Raw genomic sequence first — 24541 nt, forward strand, 5'->3', positions numbered from 1 at the left:
AGCTGAAGTGGCTGAGCACGTATCCCATGAAAATTCTCCTTGGTTTGGAGCACAGATCAAGAAGTGGGAACCATGCCTTTTTTCCCCACAAAATGTTTTTTACATTACTAAAACAGATGCCAACGTTCAGAAATCAGATTTAATGTGAAAACTTGGCTTGTCTCTTAAAATGGGGGTGTGTCCCCATTCCCCAAGCTGGTGCCAGCCGTAGGCTGGAAGAGAAATGACAGAAGTTAGGCTTCCTGCTTTACACAGCCTACACTTGGCCCAACTTGCATTCACTGTACTTAGCCCACAACTCCAGACATTTTGGTTGGAGAGTTTTTTTCTCTATTATAATACTGCTGTACCCTGAGAGAATGAATCTTGTCAGTGATTTAGAATTTACTTTCACCTAATGAATTTTCACTTAGTTCATTTATTCTGATAAGCATATTCCTCAAAAATACCATATTTTGGATGAGTTAAGGAGACGTTGTAGAGGAGATGGCTGTTATCTCTGCTACAGCATGTGCTGTGTGACTGGAAAATCTCATATAAAGGGAACGTTTTCTGTTCCCTTCATAATTTCTTCCTCATCCCTGCTAATTACTTTACCAATGCTTATTGAGATCCTAATAGCGTATGATATCACTTATATGTGGAGTCTAAAACACGACACAAATGAAGCTATTTATGAAACTGAAACAGGATCCGGGACACAGAGGACAGTCTGGTGCTTGCCGAGGGAGTGGAGGGTGGGAGAGGGTTGGGTCAGGAGTTTGGGATTAGCAGATGCAAACGCAGAATGGATAAATGACACGGTCCTACTGTATAACACAGGGAGCTATATTCAATATCCTGTGATAAACCATAGTGGAAAAGAACCTGAAAATGAATGTCTGTGTGTATAATTGAGTCATTTTGCTATATAGCAGTAATTAACATTGTTCTTCAACTATACTTCAATAAAAATAAACTTTAAAAAGTTTAAAAATATAAAGTTATCTAGACCATACCCCCCTGAAAAAGGTCAAAATACAGCTGTTGGCTACCAGAAGCCCAACTCATTTGTGGGATTGGTAATCTCAGCAAAGAGATAAGCACGATCATGCTGGCACACCAAGGTGAGAATGGGGATGGGGAGAGAGAGCTGAACTTTGCCTGGGAAAGCTGGAGGAGTTTTCACAGTGGAGGGCACATTTCATCTAGGTTTTAATTGATAAGTAAGAGTTCTTTGAACTTTCTAAAATAAATGAGCTTAAACTTGCCTGTAGTGTAAATAGTTTAAAACCCCTTATCTGTGATTTTCAGTGGGGCATTAAAAAGTTGTCTTCACCTTGTATAGTAATGTGGGACCCTTAAAACAAAACCCTTTTAGTAATCAATGGGAAAATGGGATGATGTGCAACCTTTAAAACATTTTGTCAAACATTAGAAAAAAATCTCTTCCTATCAATCATAAATTATAGGAAAATCAAAAAATAGTAAAATTAATAATTATTCAGAACATTGTATTTAAACATTAGAAACACTGAGAATTATTGTGTTTCATTTCTTCGTAAAATCTTGTCAGGTTGCAACAGCGCTAGCTTTCTTTTTATTGCATAACTTACAGTATTGAGATAGCATCTTTTCTGTGCCTTGAATTATCATAGTCTGAAGTCTAAATCTTAGACTTAAGTGGAGAGTGAAAAAGTTGGCTTAAAGCTCAGCATTCAGAAAACGAAGATCATGGCATCTGGCCCGGGGAAACAGTGTCAGACTTTATTTTTTTGGGCTCCAAAATCACTGCAGATGGTGATTGCACCCATGAAATTAAAAGACGCCTACTCCTTGGAAGAAAAGTTATGACCAACCTAGATAGCATATTGAAAAGCAGAGACATTACTTTGCTGACTAAGGTCCGTCTAGTCAAGGCTATGGTTTTTCCTGTGGTCATGTATGGATGTGAGAGTTGTACTATAAAGAAAGCTGAGTGCCGAAGAATTAATGCTTTTGAACTGTGGTGTTTGGAGAAGACTCTTGAGAGTCCCTTGGACTGCAAAGAGATCCAACCAGTCCATTCTGAAGGAGATCAGCCCTGGGATTTCTTTGGAAGGAATGATGGTAAAGCTGAAACTCCAGTACTTTGGCCACCTCATGTGAAGAGTTGACTCACTGGAAAAGACTCTGATGCTGGGAGGGATTGGGGGCAGGAGGAGAAGGGGACGACAGAGGATGAGATGGCTGGATGGCATCACGGACTCGATGGATGTGAGTCTGAGTGAACTCCGGGAGGTGGTGATGGACAGGGAGGCCTGGCGTGCTGCGATTCATGGGGTCGCAAAGAGTCGGACACGACTGAGCGACTGAACTGAACTGCTAAGTCTAAATCAAATTCAAAACAGCTTATCCTTTGTACTTTCAAAGTTGTGAAATTTCTGAGTTTTTAAAAATAATTATTTTTGTGCTGAGTCTTCACTGCGCGCAGGCTTTTCCGTAGTTGTGGCGAGCCAGGGGCGTTCTCTCGTTATGCGCGGGCTCCTCGCTGTGGTGGCTTCTCCTGTTGTGAGCTTGGGCTCTAGGCGTGCAGGCTTCAGTAGTTGCAGCTTCCGGGCTCTAGAACAGTCTCAGTAGTTGTGGTGCACAGGCTCAGTGGCTCTGCGGCATGTGGGATCTTTCCAAATTGGGGATTGAATGTGTGTCTCCTGTATTTCCAGGTGGATTCTTTACCGCTAAGCCACCAGGGAAACCCCCTCGCAGAGGTTTTTTTTTTTTTTCAACATGAGTTATTTGGCTGGTATCATCTCCTTTGGGACATCTTCATCCTTTTTGTCATGACTGCGTTCATTCTTTGATGTTGTTACTTCTGTCTTCACAAAGTTCCTCTGGCTGTGAATTCAGAGTCTCACATCCAGCATCAGTGTCAAAATTCTCACTGTTAGCTATCAATGGGGATTGATACTGGATTTAAATTCCAGTTCCAGCAGTAGAATCTTTTGCTTCTCTGCTTCACTTTCATCTTTGTTGACCAGTTTTCACTTTGGGTTATCCATTTTCATGTCCTTTGGTTTTATCACTGGAAGACAGAAAGCACCACTCCTTGCTTTGCTGTCTGTACATGAACTGATTACAGATGTCTTGTGAGTAACCACAGACAGACTTTGAAAGAAGCAGTGTGACTGGTCACTGATCAAGCTGAACATCTGTTACATATGTAGTGATCTGTGTACTGAAGAGCTGGCAGGGGAATTTCTGTTTGATGCAGCTACTCAAAATCACAGTGAATAGACTGGTAACTGGAATATAAACTTGTGTTGTTGAGGGTTTGGTGGTGTTGACCTGCAGGACTCCAGGCTTCCCTGTCCTTCACCATCTCCCGGAGCATCTTGTTCTCTGTCGTCCCCTTCTCCTGCCTTCAATCTTTCCCAGCATCAGGATCTTTTCCAGTGAGTAGACTCTTCACATCAGGTGGCCAAGTATTGGAGCTTCAGCATCAGTCCTTCCAATGAATATTCAGGGTTGATTTCCTTTAGAATAGACTGCTTTGATCTCTTTGCTTTTCAGGGAGCTCTCAAGAGTCTTCTCCAGCACCACAGCACCATTAACTGAACTGTGGTAACTGAAATCGATGTATCAAAACAGTGCAAAGCCAGGACTATCTCTATGGATATCTGGTTTTTTTTTTGGCTGTGTGGCATGTTAGGTCTTAGTTCCCAGACTAGGGATTGAACCTGCGTGAAGGCAATTGCAACCCACTACAGTACTCTTGCCTGGAAAGTCCCGTGGACTGAGGAGCCTGGAAGGCTGCAGTCCATGTGGTTGCTGAAGGTTGGACACGACTGAGCGACTTCACTTTCACTTTTCACGTTCATGCATTGGAGAAGGAAATGGCAACCCACTCCAGTGTTCTTGCCTGGAGAATCCCAGGGATGGGGGAGCCTGGTGGGCTGCCGTCTATGGGGTCGCACAGAGTCAGACACGACTGAAGTGACTTAGCAGCTTAGCAGCAGCAGCCTTGCACTGAAGTGTGGAGTCTTAATCATGGGACCACCAGGGACGTCCCTGTGGGTATCTGGAGTGGCTGTTCCCGCTCTGTGTGGGAGGTTCAGCTGAGTGCCGGTGTGGCCCTCATTTGTGTCATTGTGGCAGCCAAATTGCTTCTCACAGTCTCCATACATGGGTGGGGTGGGGGTTCCTCCCTGGGTTGAACCGTTCTGGGGCCACTTCTGGGTCACTGTGTCATTAATCAGAATGCGAGGGGCAGCCAGGCTGCTGCTGGCGAGCACTTCTGTGTTCACAGCAGGGTTCTGACAGCAGCCTCCCTGAGTATGTGGTGCCTTCCCTTCCTTCACAAGCGAGGTGAGCAGAAATCACCCTTGCCTGGGAAGTTAGTCACTTACTGTCAAGCTGGGCTTTGCCACATGCCTATCTGCTGCTTAACCTCTTTGAATCCTGCTTTCCTCATCTGTTTATTTAAAAAAAAGAAAGGTTTCACATACCTGATTTATAAGAATATCTTGAGTACATGGGAAGTGTATGTTAACATCAGGCAGATGTGAGCAGATGTTCTGGGGATGATGAATAACTGAATCATTGAGATATGTTTCTTGGATTTAAAATGAAATACAACAAAGACCTCTAATGTCTCAGCAAAATCAATATCCCCAGCTTTTGTTTATTTTGATGCACCGCATGGCATGCAAGGATCTTAGGTCCCCAGCCAGGGATTGAACTTGTCTCTGCTGCAGTGGAAGCGCAAGAGTCTTAACCACTGGCCACCAGGAAGTCCCCTCCTCAGCTTTTAGACATGCCCTCATGTGAGACTTCACTGGTTTCCCAGCTCCACCTTGCAGTGGCTTCTAGTTGCTCTTTTCTCACTTAGCTCCCTTCATGGTGAAGTTCAGCAAATTGACTCATAATCTGTCAGTACATGAAGTGAGTTCAGACAGCCTCCTCCGTGAAGGTGGACCTTATTTTTCCATTGATAGTAACACAGGGAAGATAGAGCACACAGGAGTTGGTCTCTTAAAGAAGCAGGCTGCAGGTGGTGCCCAGCTGGTAGCCATTTTGAAGGATGAATTTTCAATAGCTTAGAGTATAAATGTCAAGCATTCTTTTCCTGGTTCAAAAATAAATATTTCAAGTAAAGTCAGCATAAATAGATTTGTCTCGGGTTGATCTGAGATGCTCATTACTTACCTGTGGATTTTTAGCTTTACGTCTGGATTGAAGAATTTGGTGAAATAACCACATTAGTAGAATGTTGTTGGTTTAGCAAAGGTTTCCTTCATCTGTAAGATATTACCCTATAATTGTTTCAGACCTTCAGAATGTGTAGTATAGTGAGCATTTGTAGACATGTTCTCTTTTTACATGGTGTACTAATGTGGAATTTGTTGGAGAGGGAAAAAAATCTATGACTTATTATTGAAGAATAGAAATAGAGATTATTTTTATCATGAGTGAAGCTACTTATAGAATTTGATTAGGTTATCTTATTTATTTTATTCTAATTTTGGCAAGTTGTTTAAGGAAAGTGAGATTATTTCAGTGCTTCCATGTACATCTGTGATGACATTTTTTCAATAGCTGATAGAACTTTCTTCCAGTCACAAAGAGCTTCCGTATTCCAGCTTATATAAATGTTACCTTCCTTTCCTTCCCTTATTCCCCCAAAACTAAAACCAAAGTAAGAATATATGATTCCATTTTTATTAGATACCTTTTTAATCTAAGAAGCAGTGCTGTTACTCTTTGATCAGGGAAATTACTCCCTGCTTGTGAAAAGCAAATGTGAATTAGAACTTTAAGACGGTTCTTTAGCTTCCAAAACTGTTATCTATCCATAGTTTTCTGTTTTTTTCCATTAGAGGATAATTGCTTTACAATGTTGTGTTGGTTTTTGCTGTACAACACCTCAAATCAGTCATAACTACATATATCATTCTATTTTCAACAGATTTTTCATGATGAAGTAACCTTTGAAAATGAAATAGGTGTTCTTTCTAATATCAGTCATCTTAATTTTAATTGCTTCATATATTTTGAAATTTGTATTAGGTCAGGTACTTTTGTTACTATGTATGCTCATTCACTTAGTCGTGTTTGACTCTTTGCGACCCTATGGACTGTAGCCTGTTAGACTCCTCTATCCATGGAATTCTCCAGGCAAATACTGGAGTGAATCGCCATTTCCTCCTCCATTTTTTTACTATAAATATTTGGAATTCATCACAACTGAGATTAGCATAAGAATTAAGTTACATTTTAATGATTAATTCCCTGTTAGTAGTACAACCAGTCTAATGACAGAAATTTAAGTTATTTTTCAACTAATTGCATTTTTAGATCGACTCCCCCAAAATCGCCTTTCTCTTTATGACATATAGAATTGCTGCTTATTATATATAACCTGAGAAGGAAATGGCAACCCACTCCAGTATTCTTGCCTGGAGAATCTCATGGACCGAGGAACCTGGTAGGTTACAGTCCATGGGGTTGCAAAGAGTTGGACATGACTGAGCGACTTCACTTTCACTTTCATATATAACCTGGCAGAAATTAGCAGAATTGAGAAGAGATTCTTGTGAGAGTGAAGATACTCAGAAGCTGACACTGACCTAGTTGAGATGGTATAAACATGAAGCATCCAGAATTATGGATTAGAACAAGTCTTTAAAATATTTGAGGTGTCATTTAATATTTATTGAAAATGACTCAACATCAGATATTTGTTCTTCAAGGTTTGATTTTGTGAAGGTGGAAACCAGAACAATAATACAATTGGGGAAAAAAAAAAACTAGCTGGAATTAATGTTAGGATTTTTTTTTTTCCTGAAACAGAAGTTAGTCATTTTCTTCTCAAAGGTTTTGTGGGTTTGCATACCCAGGCATTCCTGGCTTAACTGACATCAGAGTATTTATAGATTTAGTTTCACATGGGAGCACTAGTGATTTTAGGCAGGTTTCCCAGCTTTCAGTTCAAATTTCACACAACTGGGGGGCATCGACAACTTATTTTTTGTAAAGAGGTTGGTCAGGAGTTGGGCGTGTAATTGAAATTATCCCTTGAATGCAAACGAAAGTTTTTGGATATCATCCTGGTTTGCTTAAAAATTAGGGCGTTTAGGGACCCTGGCAGTCTAGTGGTTAAGGCTCTGCCTTCTAAATACAGGGGGTGTGGGTTTGAGCCCTGGTCAGGGAACGACGATCCCATATGCCACAGGGTGCAGGCACAAATTCTTTAAAAATTAATTAAAAACAGTGAAAAAATTAGGGCTTGTCATGGTTTTCTGGGAATTGATTTCTTTGTGAAGTTTTGCAGGAATTATTAATTCGTTTGTAGAAAATACATTTTCTTGAAAGATGTCAGTGTTTTCATACATTATAAAATCCACAGAATGAACTGCTCCAGAGTTCTTCCCTGTTTTCTAAAAAAATGTCACTTTAGTTCTGTGGTTCTCTATTACACGTCTGGATTTTGTGAAGATGGTGAGAGATTGCCTGTAGCTCCTGTGATAGTTGCCCCTTTCATCTCCTTTCCCTGTGTGCTGACCCTTTAGATGCACTAGGAACTTGTTGCATCCATGGCCCAGTCTCCTCAGCGACTTTGACATCATTTGGGTCTACACCCAAGCTGTCCAACTCGAGGACTTGGCCTCTGTGAAAAGGAAGATAAGCCCTTAGGTCAGGGCTTATCTGGTAGCCCTGGAACATCTTTTTTAAAAAGTGTGGAATTCACCTGTAAACTTTCTAGGTCTTATTTTTGCCTCTAGCTGAAATTTTCACTTTATCTCTGACCTCCATTCATTAGCTGCTTTGTTAAGGTTACAGCATCCAGAATTACGGGTTAAAACAAGTCTTTAAAATATTTAAGGTGTGATTTAATGTCTGTAGAACATGATTCAAAATTAGTAGTTTCTTCTTTGAGCTTTGGTTTTGTGAAAGTGGAAACAAGGGTCATAATAAGATTAAAAAGAAAGAACTAGCTGAAACTCACTTTAGGATTTTTTTCCCCCTTTTCTCTTAAGATGTAAGATAGTCATTTTCTTCTCAGAGGTTTTGTGGCTACTTTGATTTCAGCCACAAGCTTCCTGAGCTCATCTTTGCCAGTTCTCCTATCTGCTTGTTCTGACGACCACTTAGAGCATCTTTTAAAGCCAAACGTGCTAGTAACAGAGCTTCAGACTTGCTTAGCACTATAATTCTGTCTCTGAACTCAGGATGCTTTCTAAGATGCTCTCCAAGTGATTAAGATATTAGAAAGTTATGTCTTTCAACCATCTTGGACAAGGAAACTTCTTTATTAAGTATTATAATTATGGCACCTGATATAATTTACTGGATTACACAGCCAAATTATTTAATTCACAAAAGTATATAGATTATTCTCTTTCTGCTTCCCCACCAATATGATAGTAAGATCTTAATTTCCCATTTTCTCTCTTAAGCTATCTTAGAGGAAAATGTTCTATCTAATTTTAGTCACTTCGAAGATACGTGTACAGTAGCTGGAACTAATAGGTGATAAAACATGACCCATAAGAAGCCCTCCTGATTGGGCCTTCCTGCCCTCATGTAGTGACTGATAAGCTCATTCATAAATTAGCTTTTACTTGGTTGTCAGGACTTGAGTGACTTTGCAGGCTATATTTTGGGGAGCCCTTTACTAACTTTACCTCCAACCCCAACCTTTCTCAATAGGAGCCAGAGCCACCCTTGTGAATGGCCCTGTGCCAGCACCCAGCCCACTGCCTCTGATGGTCTGTCTGTGTCCCTGAACTTGACTGTAAGCTTGTGAACACCAGGAATTGTTCCTTATTCATTGCTATGGGTCTTCGCATTTCACTGCACTGTAGAGACACTGGACTGGTGTGAGGTTTAGAGGAAGTGTGTGTAAAGAAGGCATTTCAGCTCAATAGCTGTTACCTGCTATTAAGATATTTTCTATGGCAAATTATTTTCTTTATGGAGCATCTATTGGTATTTAACAAAAAAGAGATGATCACATGCAAGGTAATTTCTGGGAAACTCTCCAAATGATGAAAGTTTCAGAAAGTTGTATCTTCCAACTGTCTTTGATGAGCAACTTCTTTATTAAGTATTATAATTATGCCACCAAAGTAGGTTTTTGATAAATATTTGCAGGTTGTTAAAACCAGTCAGTCTGCATAAATTCTAAAGCATATTTTCAAATGTGTTAGACACATTTTTTAAAAGAGAGAGGTCCTATATTGCATATAGTATGGTGGTTAAAAGGCCAGTCTTTGTCAGCTGTCTAAAGTTTTTATCCCTACTCTGTTCCATCCCAGCTATTTGAGGAATAAAGAAATCTACTTCCTAAGGGTGTTAGGGAGATTCATTTATTCAGATAAATCTGTGCTTGCTGTGTGCAGGGTTTAGAGAGCTTTGATTTTGCAGAGACAAACTATAAACAAGTAAACACAGAAAATAGAATCTCAGATTGTGATAAGGGTTAGGAGGAAGATAAACAGAGAGAGGTGGTTGGGGTGGTGCATGAGTCGGGGCTAGGGGGAAGCTGGGGGAGGGGTGTGCAGGGCCCTGAAGTGATATCATATGATATTTATCTTTTAGTAGTTATAGATAACTACTGAGGACCTATGATTTGGGAGAATGGCATTGAAACGTGTATAATATCATATAAGAAACGAATCGCCAGTCTAGGTTTGATGCAGGATACAGGATGCTTGGGCCTGGTGCACTGGGATGACCCAGAGAGATGGTATGGGGACGGAAGTGGGAGGGGGGTGGTTCAGGATTGGGAACACATGTACACCTGTGGCGGATTCATGTTGATGTATGGCAAAATCAATACAGTATTGTAAAGTAAATAAAGTAAAATAAAAAAATGTGGGGTTAGAGTTAAGTTTAGAAATTAATAAGTTCTTATTTTAACTTGTTTAGAAATAAGTTCTCTTATTTCATGGAGAAGACGATGAAACCCATGAATAGGACAGCATAGATAGGAGGAGTCGAGGCAGGGGCCGGATCTGGAGAGTTGGGGCAATGGGCTTGCCCGCCTGCAGGGCCAGGGCAGCCCCTTGCCTTTGTGAAGACAGTGTGACTTTAGTTTTGTTTTTCAGTTTTCTATAGAGACACGGGTGTAGAAGTGCAAACACCGTGATAAATGGCAAGTGAGTAACACACAGTGACAAGAAGGGCAAGTGGCTTGGGATCTCATTGTGGGAGACCCAGGGGGAATTCGTGGGGGGGACAGCACAGGGTCTCCTGACCCTGGGTAAAGAGGGCATCTGGTCCTCAGAGCCAGCCGAGTGTTGCTACATTGGGGTGTGGGCTCCGGATGCTAACTCTGCCATATTTTCCAGAGAAGCAGAAACCTGAATGTCTATGTGAAGTTTCCAGATTTAAAAATGTTGGCTCAGATTTAAAAAAAACCTTATAGTGGGCGGACAACATGCCTCTGTGGGCTGCCAGGCTGAAACATCTGCTGCAAGCCCTTTGCTGTGATAAAGGGGATTAAAGGAAGAATGATGCACGCTAACATGTTAACCATTTAGCCTTACGCCCAGAACATAGCCAATACAGAGGGAGAAGAGGGACTTTTTATTAACTACAGTGTTCATGAGTTTCATTGCCTTTGCCATTAATTTGTTTAGTTACCTCTCAATCCATATGAAAGATTAAATAGTATCCCACTCAAGTGACTTACAAGTGGTAGTTGCTGTCATTTGCCTGTGAATAATGTCAGTTATTGGCTTCATTCATTTGTTGAGTGAATTTTATATTCATGGTATGAAAGTCAACAATAACCTAGGCTAATTCGTGTGATAACAGAAAGGATGGGCATTTCTTGGTGATTCACTCGTCTCTCATTTGCCGTGGGCTTCCTTTGCTGGGCACACCTTGCCTGCATCACTTGTCCTTGGGCTTTGGCACAGTGGGTCTCCAGTCCTTCTGGCCAGTATTAGCTGCCTGGGAAGTGGGAAGGAACTGTGGCAAAAATGCCATCTCAGATCAGGCAAAAGATGACGGGAAATGCAGCCTTATGACGCGATGTCCTGTTTAGAGGCTTTTCATCAGTTTTAATGAAACACAAATGTGCCCAAAGCAAGTTTATTTTATTTTCTCCAGGAAAAAAAAAAAAAACAAAAAAACCAAACATGCTTCATTTTGTAAGGCCCGTCCCACGTCGTTTTGTATTACAAGGATCGTGTTTGATGTGTTGCAATCCACTGGTGATTGTCATGGGGGAATTTTATTCAGCACAGGCATCTCGGGTGGTTTGGCAACGAGTTCAAATTCTGGAGCATCACAGAGAGGAATGCTGGGAGTAACAAATATACTTGACTATTTCTAATAGATTAAAGGCTTATAAAAATGTGTCTGCCCCCCAACTCCAACAAGGTTTTGTTTTGTTTTTGAATTGTTTTAAAAAGAGGTCATTTTGTTGCAACAAGATGATGCTAAGGACTTGAAAATAATTTTTTTTTTCCTGGGAAAAAAATCTTACCTATAAATGCAAGTTCTTAATCGAATCAATGTTTTTCTCTAAATTTTTGCTGCAGATCATGGAGGAAACAAACACTCAGATTGCTTGGCCATCAAAACTGAAGATTGGTGCCAAATCCAAGAAAGGTAAACGATGCGAGATGGAGAAATTGGTGGTTGTGATAATGCAGACTGTGGGATACCCGCAGGTTTCCTGGGGATTAAAATCAGCCTTTATCCTTATCATAGTTGTTCCCAAATATTTATTATATAGCAGTATTTGGGAAGGATTATCATAATGCAAAATAACATATAACTTTTTGATTCAACAACAGAATAATATTTTTAAGTATTCTGTAATAATAGACATGCTATTATAGAAGATTATTGTAGCATCTAATGATTTCAAGGATGACCATCTAGTGGCCACAAGTCATGGTAATTCCCCACACGTAATAACGTGTTTTTAATACACAGACTCCCTCTGTTTACACTTTAGACTTCTTGTTTATGTCCCAGATTTAACAGTTGATTATTTTCACCGCCAATTTGATAGGAACTTAGATTTCCTTTCCTAACTGCTGCTTCTCCTCTTTGTCTATCACACAGCAAAGAACACACAGGATTTTTCTTTTAGGCCAAGCATTTTCCTTGTCTTTTTTTTTTTTTTTCTGCTTTAACCTAGAGGACACTCACTGGTGCATGGATGGTCAGAAATGAAAGCATAGGACCCTTAGTTTCCTTCCAAGATTACATATTATTTTCATATTTTCATTATTACATATTATGGACAGCTTTTTTTTGGTATAACCTCAGTGTCAAGAAACTTTGTTGCATATGCTTCATTAAAAGATGCCCGTAGTCACTAGGAGATAATGGAGAACCATCACCAAGCAATTCAGAAAATGGTGGTGTGAGCTGAGCGTTGTCTGTTGTGGTCTAGCTTTTTTGTTGTTGCTGTTGAGTTTTGTGTTTGCGCCCCCTTCTCTCTATGACCGTTATTGCTAAATGATGCTGAACACTGCAAGATTTGTCAGCTTTCTTGTTTCTGGTCATCCAGATTGCCTTCTTTTAATCTCATTTTATTAGAGCTACTCATCCCTTGGAATGTAAGTTATTTTACAGCTTGTTGCGAGTGTTGTTATCTGGACTTCAGTGGACTGGAATTCCTGTTGACACTCTGACCTTGTTACTTTCAATATTTGTGACGACGGTGGCAAGAACAGGGAAGCTTTTATGCCAAACAGTCCTAAGAAAACATAGTGAGTTTCCAAGTGGAATTCCACAACTCTGTAGGAATCTTACATTTGCTACGTGCTATAGGATATATCTCAGAGAAGGCAATGGCACCCCACTCCAGTACTCTTGCCTGGAAAATCCCGTGGACGGAGGAGCCTGGAAAATCCCGTGGACGGAGGAGCCTGGAAGGCTGCAGTCCATGGGGTCGTTGAGGGTCAGACACGACTGAGCTACTTCACTTTCACTTTTCACGTTCATGCATTGGAGAAGGAAATGGCAACCCACTCCAGTGTTCTTGCCTGGAGAATCCCAGGGACGGGGGAGCCTGGTGGGCTGCCGTCTCTGGGGTCGCACAGAGTCGGACACGACTGAAGCGACTTAGCAGCAGCAGCATGGGATATATCTGTCTCCAGTGTGCTGAGATGTGCTATACTTATGCAGGAGGAGAAGCTGCCACTAGCTGGCTGCCTCCCTATTTGGTTGTTTGCAGCCGTTCAAAAATCCCTGGCCTGCCATTTGAAAAAGTTGGAATTTGAACATGAACTGGAGCCTCCTTCCGTGTTGTCACGTATTTTTACTTAAAGAATGACATGAGTTTCATTACTAGTCTAATAAAAATGTAATTTGATCAGTCCCTAAAGAAAAGCCCCAAGGAAACATGAATATTACAACAATCCCAGATAATTTTGGATGGCTTATTCTCTTCCATTATCCATGCTACAGTTTTTGTCCCCCTATCGTGGGAAACTGAGAATTATTCACTTTTATTCATTTTTTAAAAATTTAAAATGTGGTTGCAACTTTAGAGATGTTAGATAATATGGATTGAATAGATTAAGATAAGGTTTTAGATCGGTTTCTGGTCATGGATCCATTTAACCCGTTCAGAGTAGCCAACTCTATTCCACACTGTGATGATACATTTTGCTTTGAAAATAAGAGTATCTCAGCAGTACATTTGAGGGCATTTAGCGTAATTTCCACATGGTTAAAGTTAACTTTTGGAATCATGCCCAAGAATTGATCCCTGAAGGCCTATGTCTAAAGACATCCTTCAATTTTTTTCTTATTTATGAAGTGCCATAAATGTACACAATACTGAATGATAGCAGAATGTGCCAAAAGAGAGAGATTGAGCTCAGGGAAGAAAGGAAAAAAAAATGTGTTCCTCAGAGGAAATTACTCTTCAGAATTGACTTGATTTGCCCTTAGTACTTAAACACACAGCTGCTGAATTACATTTTGGCTTGCATCCCTGATATGTGTATTCCTGTATACTTTTCAAATGGTCTTAGAGATGAAATTTGTGTGACTATAGATTGTATTTAGTAAAAGTCAAGTGGCAGGAGCACTTTAGAAGGTAATTATTTGCTTTTTTACCTGACCCTTTCTTACCTCTGAATGTTGTTGAGAAAAGAGTTAGTGTTCTTAATTTTAAGCTTTCTTCATTCCAAACTATTATTATTATATTATTTGGTCAAGAGACCAAAGAATATAAAGGTATCTAGGGACTCATGCCATGTTTTGGATGATTATTAACTTCTAAGTCCCATGGTGATGTGAAGGTTTGGAATTTTCAGATGATCCCTTGTGTGCCAGAGAGACAGTGCCGCCATGTGTTTGTATTGTATTTCACGTTTAGATTTATGATGCTTATTGATTGAATGTTTGAGCCTAGACAAATGTTTTTCATGGCTACTGTTACCATAGTCTGTCCCTTTCTTTACCTTATGGGAATTAGTCCTGCATTTTTCACGAAGTCCTGTCGAAACTTTATTTTTCAAGTCATCAATCCTTTATTGGAGCAGCTGTATGTGTGAGTAGCTGTATGACTCCTTGGGTTGATGTGTTAGTAGGATCCTGCTTGGCAGAAAGGCAGAAAGCCAGCATCCTGAATTTGCCATCATGTAAGGAACTTAAGATTCTTCTCTGGAGAAGGAAACAGCAACCCACTCCAGTATTCTTGCCTGGAGAATTCCATGGACAGAGGAGCTGGCAGGCTTCAGCCCACGGGGTCACAAAGAGTCGGACATGACTGAGCGGCTAACACACTAGAGATTCTGGTTTAGTAGGTCTGGGATGGGACTGGAAATCCATATATTTAACAAGTTCCCCTGGTGGTTCTTAAGGTTGAGTTTGGGAAACAAAAATCTCATCATCTGATATGGAAATACCATTATTTAGTGACTAGGGAGACCATGGGGCTTCCCATGTGTTCAGAAGGGAATGGATGAATGATGACTGCTATCGGAAAACAGGCAGGATCCTCCAGCGGCCGCTTCTCTGAAACAGTGTCCATCTTGGCTCCTAAAGAACTGCATCTATATGGATTCATTAATTTTGTGTCTCTGTCCTCTTTGCAGTCAGCATGAGTGAGTTTAGAGTGACAGTGACCTCGCTCTTCAGTGCCTGTGGGAGTGTCATTTGGGGTACAAGACTGTCTGGTGTTTGTCCCCTCCATCTGCCCCTCTTCCTTCCATGTCACCCTTCTACCCCCTTCTTCTCTCCCCTTATCCTCCCCTTTACCTTTCTTCATTCCCTTTAACCATAGAGAATACAGTGGAAAAAAGTACTAGGAATATTGTCATTTAGTAAGCAGGGCATTTTGGGGAAGTGCATGTTTTGTGATATAAACTCAGGGACTATAAAACTTAAAAAAAAATTCCCAAGTGTTTGAAATCATTGAGAGATTGAATCCTCAGTCAAAAAGAACTAAGAATTTAAGATTCAGTAAGATTCAGTATCTTAAATTTACGTAGGCAATTGGGCATTCAAATAGGCAAGCCTAGGATTATCTTGATGGGGGCCGTGATTAAGAAAATCAAGCAAAACATAGTATTTCTACTGTACAGCATAAATTTGTTTTGAGTAGAAGAAAATAAAAATCTCTCCAACTGTTAGATTTAGAATAATAGAAGGTTCTGCTTTCCATAGAAAGACGTGAGGTTTGTTCCTGTGAGAGCAATATTTAAGAATCAAGGGACTTCCTGGCAGTGCAGTAGATGAGAATTGGCCTGCCAGTGCAAGGGACACGGGTTTGATGCCGGGTCTGGGAAGATTCCATGTACTGTGGGGCGAGTAAGCTTATGTGCCACAACAGCTGAGCCTGTACTCTAGAGCCTTGAACTGCAACTGCTGAGCCCACATGCCACAACTCTTGAAGTCAGGATGCCTCAGAACCTGTGCTCAGCAGCAAGAGAAGCCACCACCATGAGAAGCCGTCATACTGTAACGAAGAGTAGCCCCTGCTTGTGCAACTAGAGAAAGCCCACACACAAAGCAAAAAAGACCCAGTGCAACAACAAAAAAACCACAAAAAAACAAAAAACAAAAAACAATTAAAGTTCTGGGAGTTCCCCGATGGCCTAGAGGTTAGGATTCCAGGCTTTCACTGCTGTGGTGCAGGTTCAGTCCCTGGCTGGGAAACTGAGATCCCACAAGCTGCACAGTGCAGCCAAAAGTTAATCATTGTATAATACCACAGAAGCATACTAACAGAGAATGATTTCAGGTACTCATTAAACTTTTGAATGTTATTCTGAATCACAGCCTATTTTAAAATAAATGCAGCTTCATTAAAGTACAGATTACATTCTGAACAAGTTTGACTGTTTTGCTAAATACAAGTCCTGCCAAAGCTGCCTTAACAAATAGATAAAAGTGATTTGTAAGGAGAACTTATTGCGTTGTTATGATCATCCTGCACGCTCCTTGACGTTAGATGGGCTTATTCCCTCAAATAGGTAAACATTTGTCTTAAAATCTTATTCTTGCTTTTAATTTGCTTATCAGTCCTGTTTCTTCTTAGACTAGCCAAGGTGGATGTGGCTACAAATTGTTTAAAGTTTGTATGCCAAATTCCATGTAAGTAAGATCAGCATTAATAAAGCTTTATTGCCTTTTGTTCTGGGAAGAGTTGTCCTGCAGAGTTTAACTAAGTGATAGCAACTGTGGTCTGCAAGTGTTTCTGTTACAACAGTTTCAGTGCCCCAAGACAGCCGGAGTGGCAGGTGTTGGCTGGGTTGCCTGATGTTTTGGAGGCCATTTGGCACCAAGTCTGGCCGTTCTCTTCCTCCTGGAATAAACAAGAAGATCATCAGAATTCTATGGGGCTTTATTATTGTTGGTTGTCTTCCATCAGAACAAGCAACATCTAATATAGAATCTTCGTGTGAGAAAAAATGTAGACTTTTCGCTTAATTTTTTTCCAGAGGAAAATGTATTGTCAAGTGTACTAAAGCTTCTGTTGTGTGTTCACATGGGACTTGATGATGCTTCTCCCTTGGTATTTATTGCTCAAAGGGCAGGGGGCAGAAAGAGGGCCTGGCGCAGCATGTGGACGACAGTGTTCCCAGTGGTGGGTTTCGACCACGATATTTGTGTATTGTGGGGTCACAAGCGGCATTTACACAGACCACAACCAGATTAGAGAAACAAACTTCAGAGTGTGAGAGCATCGTTTCATGAAACCTTTAGTCAGGTCTGTCACTGTTTTTATGTATGAAGAAACACACACGTATATATTATTCAGTCATGGTGTGAAATGGGGCTTCCCAGGTGACTTGGTGGTAAAAGAATCTGCCTGCTTTTGCAGGAGATGCAGGACACACTGGTTTGATCCCTAGGTGGGGAAAAATCCCCTGGAGAAGAGAATGGCAACCCATTCCAGTATTCTTGCCTGGAGAATCCTATGGACGAAGAAGCCTGGCAGGCCCCAGTGCATAGGGTGGCAGACAGTTGGCCATGAGTGAGCAGGTGTGCATGCCGTAATGTGAAATGGGTGATAAAGAAAGGTCAGAGGACATACCATTGTAGGCAGTTAGATCTTCGGGCGGTAAAGAGTACATGCATTTTGTTCACCGTTGTGTCTCTTCTCTGGTGGCTCGGTGGTGAAGAATCCACCTGCCAGTGCAGGGGAAGCAGCAGGTACAGGTTTGATCCCTGGGTTGGGAAGATCCCTTGGAGGAGGAAATGGGAACCCAGTCCACTATTCTTGCCTGGTAAAATTGCATGGCCGGAGGAGCCTGGTGGGCTACAGTCCATGGGGTCCCGAAGAGTTGGAGAGGACTGAGCAAGCCCACACCCGAACATAGGGGACACCGAGGCAGCATTTGTAGATTGTCTGGTAACTCAGTCATGATCACAGTGAAACTACGAATAGAGATGAGAATGTGTATCACCAAGGTGTGTTGTGTAGGAAAAAGATTTAGAATCACAGCCCTCACATAGGAGTAGCATTCACTATTGAGAAAATTAACTACTGATATCTTTCCTGTAGACCTCTCTAAGTGAACGAAAGTGGACATGATTTGTGGCTGAAGCTTATGTGGCTCAAACTGCTTTTCACGGTCTGAGTAGCCCTAGTCAGGGAAGTGGAAGGACACTTAAGGAAAATGATCTGATGGCTGCCATTTATGGGACCTTGAATGAATGAAACTCTGGTACTGTTCATAGTAGGTGTGTAAATGAGACTTAATAAGATACAGCCTCCTGATTATCTTCCAGACCAAAGTTGTTTTGGTTGTGGTATTTTAATTAGGATTTGGTTATGTCATTGACATGTCGATAGTAATATTGGCTACTGCCATTTATTGAGGCCAATTGGGGCACAGCATTCTGCTAAATATTTTATGTAAATAATCTTATTTCCTGATCAGAACACCATGTAAGTTAGGTGATGGTATTTTCATTTTACAAGTGAAAAAATTAAGGCTCATAAAGTCAAATAACTTGCCCTGGGTTTTACAGATAGTAAATAGAAGACTGGTAAGGCATCCTGTATGATTCCAATTCCATGAACATTTTAGAAGGTAAAAAACATGGAGATGGTAAAAAGATTTAGTGGTCAGTATTTGCTAGGGACTTGGAGGAGGGAAGGATGAATAGGCTGAACACAGAGGACTTTTAGGGCTGCTAAACTATATAATCTAAAATAGTAAGTACATGTCATTTTATATCTGTCAAAACCCACAAAATGGTTTGTGATATTGATGGTGGGGGAGCCAATGGCTGTGTGTGGGGAGGGGCATATGAGAACTCTGTGCTTTGCATCAATTTTGCTGTGTTCCTGAGACGGTCTAAAAAACAGAGTCTATATTAAAAAATAGTCCTAGATATTAGGCACAACACTTAAATCAGCATTTAAAAGTATATGATATGCAAAGATAATGCTATATTATCAATAACTTCTTAGTTGTAAGTTTAAAAGCACTATGAAATCTCTTAAGAACTAATGAAAATTTTTGTAAAATTTAAAAAAAGAAGAAAGTGAGAAGGGTGGTTAAATGGTATATCACGCCTTTGTGTTCCCCAGAAGGGACTGGAGCCAAGTCACAAGCTTTCTGAATTCACCTGCCTCTTTTACCCTGTCTCCCGGGGAGAGAGCTCCTTTCCCCTCAGTGGTCTTGTTCCTGAACAGATGTTTTATTTCAAGTCAGTTACCTTTAAAAGTGAAGAAATTGCCATCCCAAGATCCCTGCTAACTACAACTCCTTTCCTCGTTAAACCCCATGAGGAGGAAGGGCAAAACTATTCCTGATTTGTCTGCCTTGTGATATGTGTTGTCCCAGGTGTGCTCTCTCTCTTTATCCTCACAGTAATCCTCCATGAATGACCATGGTTATCCCTACTCTGCACATGAGTAACTGATGGAGAGATGGTGTAACTTGTTCAGTGTCATACATAGGGTTTGAAATGAGGGAGTTAGGCTGGAAACCTTGATTGCAAAATTCAAGGGCATTCTCTCCACTCCTAAGCAATTATGTAGGTGCTCATGGTGAGTGAGTGCTCCCCAGAGGAATGAAGATTCACCAGCACATTCATTTAGGAAAACTCACATTGAGAATATGTTTCTTAACTATTTCTGCAAGAAGAAAAGCAATGCTAAGTCCTTACCCACATTTTAGAACCTTGCTGGACGACCATCTTTAAAATTACTTTCAACCTCGGTTTTTAATTTCTATTGGTGCTTTTTACAGTATTTTTCCTTCCTTTTCTCTTTTAAAATCCATTAACGGTTTCACTAGGATTTGTATACTGTTACCTGGTATCGTGATTCTCAAGCTGGGTTGATTTTATTCCCCGGGGGCATGGTAGCACTGTTGCAATAGTTTTGGTTATCACGTGTGGGAGGTGGTGCTACTGGCTTCTGGTGGGTAGAGGCCAGGGATGATGCTAAACATACTACAATGCAAAAGGAAGCCTCCACAATGAGAATTATTTGACACAAAATGTCAACAGTGCAAGGCTGAGAAACACTGAGCTTAGAGGAACAGGTGTGGTATCAGGAGATGGCTCTACATAGCATTGGATTCTTCTTTAAGAATTTACTTTTAAAGGTTTTATTGGAGTACAGTTGACTTAGTGTGTCATGTTAGTTTCAGGTTACAGCAAAGTGATTCAGTTACGCAAATACATGTATTCATTCTTTTTCAGATTCTTTTCCCATATTGAATATTGAGTAGTAGAGGGTATTGAGTAGACTCTTTCTCTGCGCTATACAGCAGATCCTAATTGTTATCTACTTTATATATAGCGGTGTGTGTATATGTCAATCTCAGTCTCCCTATACATCCCTCCCCTCCTTAACCATGTTTGTTTCCTACATCTGTGACTCTACTTAAACGTTTTGTAAATATGTTCATTTGTACCATATTTTTAGATTCCAAATGTAAGCAATACCATATGATACTTACCTTTCTCTGTCTGACTTCACTTTGTATGACAGTCTCTAGGTCCATCCATGCACTGGATTCTTATTAGGCCGTTTCATGCAAATGGGTGTCTGGGTAACTGGTTTTCTTTTGCAGCGTTAGGAACAGAGTCGATCTATATGAGTAACTCCTGAAGGAGGGCATATATCCGTAGTAACAGAGGTGAATGGACAGGATTTCAGTGGGAGAGACGAAACACAGTAGGAGGGCAGACCCGCACATTTTGAAAGCTAGTTTGTAGTCCGGGCTGAATTATGCAGCTGGTGCAGCCTGCATCGTTTCTCCCCCCCCGAGTGTTTCAGCCCTGTCTCAGTGTGCCTGTAGCTCCGGTGCTTGTCGGGCTGGCTGCCCTCCCGGTTCCAGCTGACTGTCTTCCATTCCTCCTTTCTGGAATGTGTGCTGGTGATGACTGCGACACTTTCTATGGTTTAGGACCATATTTGAGCACCATGAGGGTGCTGTGCACTCCCTTCTTGGTCTAGAGATGGGTACAAGATTTTGATGGTTGCCCCAGCCACGTGTGGGATCTCCCTGGCTTTATTCTGCCAGTTACAGCACCACTGGACAGAACTTGGTGACATCTGTCAGGCCTGTCAGTAGCAATTAGATTATTTTCAAGAAGTCTTATGCAGTTGCAAACATGACCAAACCACCATGTGGTATTTCTCATTAGCTAAGGAAAACAAGTCAGAGTAGCACCCTCACTTCTTCAAATGGTCTTGCTATTGGCACTAAAGCATGGTTTGTGGCTTATTATAGCCATTTTCATACAAGCTTTGGTACTAAGAGACAGTGTTATCAAAAGGTAATAGAGAGATTTCAGGAATGAGAAGTTACATTCTCTTTATATCTTGTTGCCAGAAATTACTCTTAAAGCAAAATAAGTCTCGCCTGAAATAAAAATAAAATAAGAACACAGCATATGTCTACTTTTGGCTATTTGGTCTTTGCCAAGTTACGTATTATCACTTTATGAAAATTGGCTCATTTTTTACAAACAAGCATTTTTTTTGCAATTGGATCTTTCCTCTTAAAAAATGAGAGGTTGTTGCTCACTCGCTCAGTTGTGTCCGACTCTTGGCGACCCCACAGACTGCAGCACGTCAGGCCTCCCTGTCCATCACCATCTCCTGGAGCTTGCTCAAACTCATGTCCATCGAGTCGGGGCTGCCATCCAGCCATCTCTTCCTCTGTTGTCCCCTTCTCCTCCTGTCTTCAGTCTTTCCTAGCATCAGGGTCTTTTTTTAATGAGTTGACTCTTCTCATCAGTTGGCCAGCATATTGGAGCTTCAGCATCAGTCCTTCCAGTGAATATTTGAGTTGAATATTTGGGTTGAATATTTGAATATTTGGGTTGATTTCCTTTAGGATTCACTGGTTTTTATCTCCTTGCATTCCAGGAGATTCTCAAGAGTCTTCTACAACACCACAGTTCAAAAGCATCAGTTTTTCGATGCTTGTCTTTCTTTATGGTCCCACTCTTACATCCATACATGACTACTAGAAAAACATAGTTTTGACTAGATGAACCTTTGTTGACAAAGTAATGTCTCTACTTTTTAATACGCTGTCTAATTTGCCATAGCTTTTCTTCCAAAGAGCAAGCATCTTTTAATTTCATGGGTGCAGTCACCATCTGCAGTGATTTTGGAGTCCAAGAAAATAGTCTGTCACCGTTTCCATTGTTTCCCCATCTATTTGCCATGAAGTGATGAGAAGAGATGCCATGATCTTAGTTTTTTGATTGTTGAGTTTTAAGTCAGCTTTTTCACTCTTCTCTTTCACCTTCATCAAGAGGCTCTTTAGTTCCTTTCCGCTTTCTGAGATTAGGGTGGTGTCATCTGTGTATCTGAGGTTATTGTTATTTCTCCCTGGAATCTTGATTCCAGCTTGTGCTGTATACAGCCTTGCATTTCGCATGATATACTCTGCATATAAATTAAATTAGCGGGGTGTCAATATACAGCCTTGACGTCCTCCTTTCCCAATTTGGAACCAGTCTGTTGTTCCATGTCTGGTTCTAACCGTTGCTTCTTAACCTGCATACAGGTTTCTCAGGGGGTAGGTAAGGTGGTCTGGTGTTCCCATCTCTTCCAGAATTTTCCACAGTCTGTTGTGATCCACACAGTCAAAGCCTTTAGCATAGTCAGTGAAGCAGGAGTAGGTATTTTTCTGGAATACTCTTGCTTTGTTATGATCCGGTGGATGTTGGTAATTTGATCTCTGGTTCCTCTGCCTTTTCTAAATCCAGCTTGAACATCTGGAAGTTCTCCATTCCCATACTATTGGAGCCTGGCTTGGAGAATTTTGAGCATTACTTTGCTAGTGTGTGAAATGAGTGTAGTTGTGAGGTAGTCTGAGCATTCTTTGGCACTGCTTTTCTTTGGGATTGGAATGAAAACTGACCTTTTCCAGTCTTGTGGCCACTGCTGAGTTTTCCAAATTTACTGGCATAGTGAGTGAAGCATTTTCACAGCATCATCTTTTAGGATTTGAAATAGCTCAACTGGAATTCCATCACCTCCACTAGCTTTGTTCATAGTGATGCTTCCTAAGGCCCACTTGACTTCACACTCTAGGATGTCTGGCTCTAGGTGAGTGATCACACCGTCATGGTTATCTGAATCATTAAGATCTTTTTGTATAGTTCTTCTGTGTATTCTTGCCACCTCTTCTTAATATCTTCTGCTTCTGTTAGGTCCATACCATTTCTGTCCTTTATCGAGCCCATCTTTGCATGAAATGTTCCCTTGGTGTCTCTGATTTTCTTGAAGAGATCTCTAGTCTTTCCCATTCTATTGTTTTCCTCTATTTCTTTGCATTGATCACTGAGGAAGGCTTTCTTATCTCTCTTTGCTGTTCTTTGGAACTCTGCATTCAGATGGATATATCTTTCCTTTTCTCCTTTGCATTTCACTTCTCTTCTTTTCTCAGCTATTTGTAAGGCCTTCTCAGACAACCATTTTGCCATTTTACATTTCTTTTTTTTGAGGATGGTTTTGATCACCGCCTCCTGTACAATGTTATGAACCTCTGTTCATAGTTCTTCAGGCACTCTATGTATCAGATCTAATCCCTTGAATCTATTTCTCACTTCCACTGTATAGTCATAAGGGATTTGATTTAGGTCATACCTGAATGGCCTAGCGGTTTTCCCTACATTCTTCAATTTAAGTCTGAATTTGGCAATAAGGAGTTCATGATCTGAGCCCACAGTCAGCTCCCAGTCTTGTTTTCGCTGACTGTCTAGAGCTTCTCCATCTTCGGCTGCAAATAATATAATCAGTCTGATTTTGGTGTTGACCATCTGGTGACATCCATATGTAGAGTTGTCTCTTGTGTTGTTGGAAGAGGATGTATGGTATGACCAGTGTGTTCTCTTGGCAAAACTCTTATTAGCCTTTGCCCTGCTTTATTTTGTACTCCAAGGCCAAATTTTCCTGTTACTCCATGTATCTCTTGACTTCCTACTTTTGCATTCCAGTCCCCTATGATGACATCTATCTATCTATCTATCTATCTATCTATCTATATATATATATATATTTTGTATCTATAAGAAATGCCATTGTGTTTATGTGGGGTGTGGATATATTATAATGTGTTTTGACAAATCTGTTTTAATGGACTTTGGACCATGTTCTTTTTTTTTTTTTTAATACAATGAATATCAGATTTATTTGCCCCTTGGCATAGCCTTTCTTCTTACATACATTTTTATAAGTAGAGTTCCCAGGTCTCAGGTAATGAGCAACTTTGGTAATTTTTAGGATTGCCATCTGTCCTCCCAAATGACTGTTGAAATTCTACCAGAAGGTTCTGTCTTCTGGAAAGGAAATACCCCTTTCCTGTCATCTTTGCCATCTCTGTGTTTTCCCATCTTTGGGTAGCCTAAATATGTAGTGAAAAATACGTTTTTCATACACTACCTTAATTAATAGAAAAGCTTAGCCTGTTTCGTCTGTTCATGGAACATTTGTTTGCATTACTGCTGTAAATTACTTGTCCTTGCTTTTTATCCGTTGATTCATAATCTTTCCCTATTTAGTGAGTAGTTCATCTTTTTTTTTAATAATGAAATAAAGACCTTTAAATGGTTTTTCCTAGTTGGAAATTTAAGATTACTTATGTTTCTCTCTAACCATAGTGTCCACACA

At 40.7% G+C, this 24541-nt stretch overlaps 1 protein-coding gene across 7 annotated transcripts in view; it reads left to right on the plus strand.

The window, feature by feature from the left end:
- Nucleotides 1-24541, plus strand: part of BICC1 (BicC family RNA binding protein 1) — a 354032-nt gene that overhangs the window by 180948 nt on the left and 148543 nt on the right. For all 7 annotated transcript variants that reach the window (XM_069571646.1, XM_069571644.1, XM_069571647.1 and 4 more), the window contains exon 3: nt 11511-11580. In XM_069571646.1, coding sequence (XP_069427747.1) covers nt 11511-11580 — 70 coding nt within the window. The remainder of the gene's footprint in view (nt 1-11510; nt 11581-24541) is intronic.

The sequence above is a fragment of the Ovis canadensis genome, chromosome 25 (genome assembly GCF_042477335.2).
Source record: "Ovis canadensis isolate MfBH-ARS-UI-01 breed Bighorn chromosome 25, ARS-UI_OviCan_v2, whole genome shotgun sequence".
In the NCBI taxonomy this organism is placed as follows: Eukaryota; Metazoa; Chordata; class Mammalia; order Artiodactyla; family Bovidae; genus Ovis; species Ovis canadensis.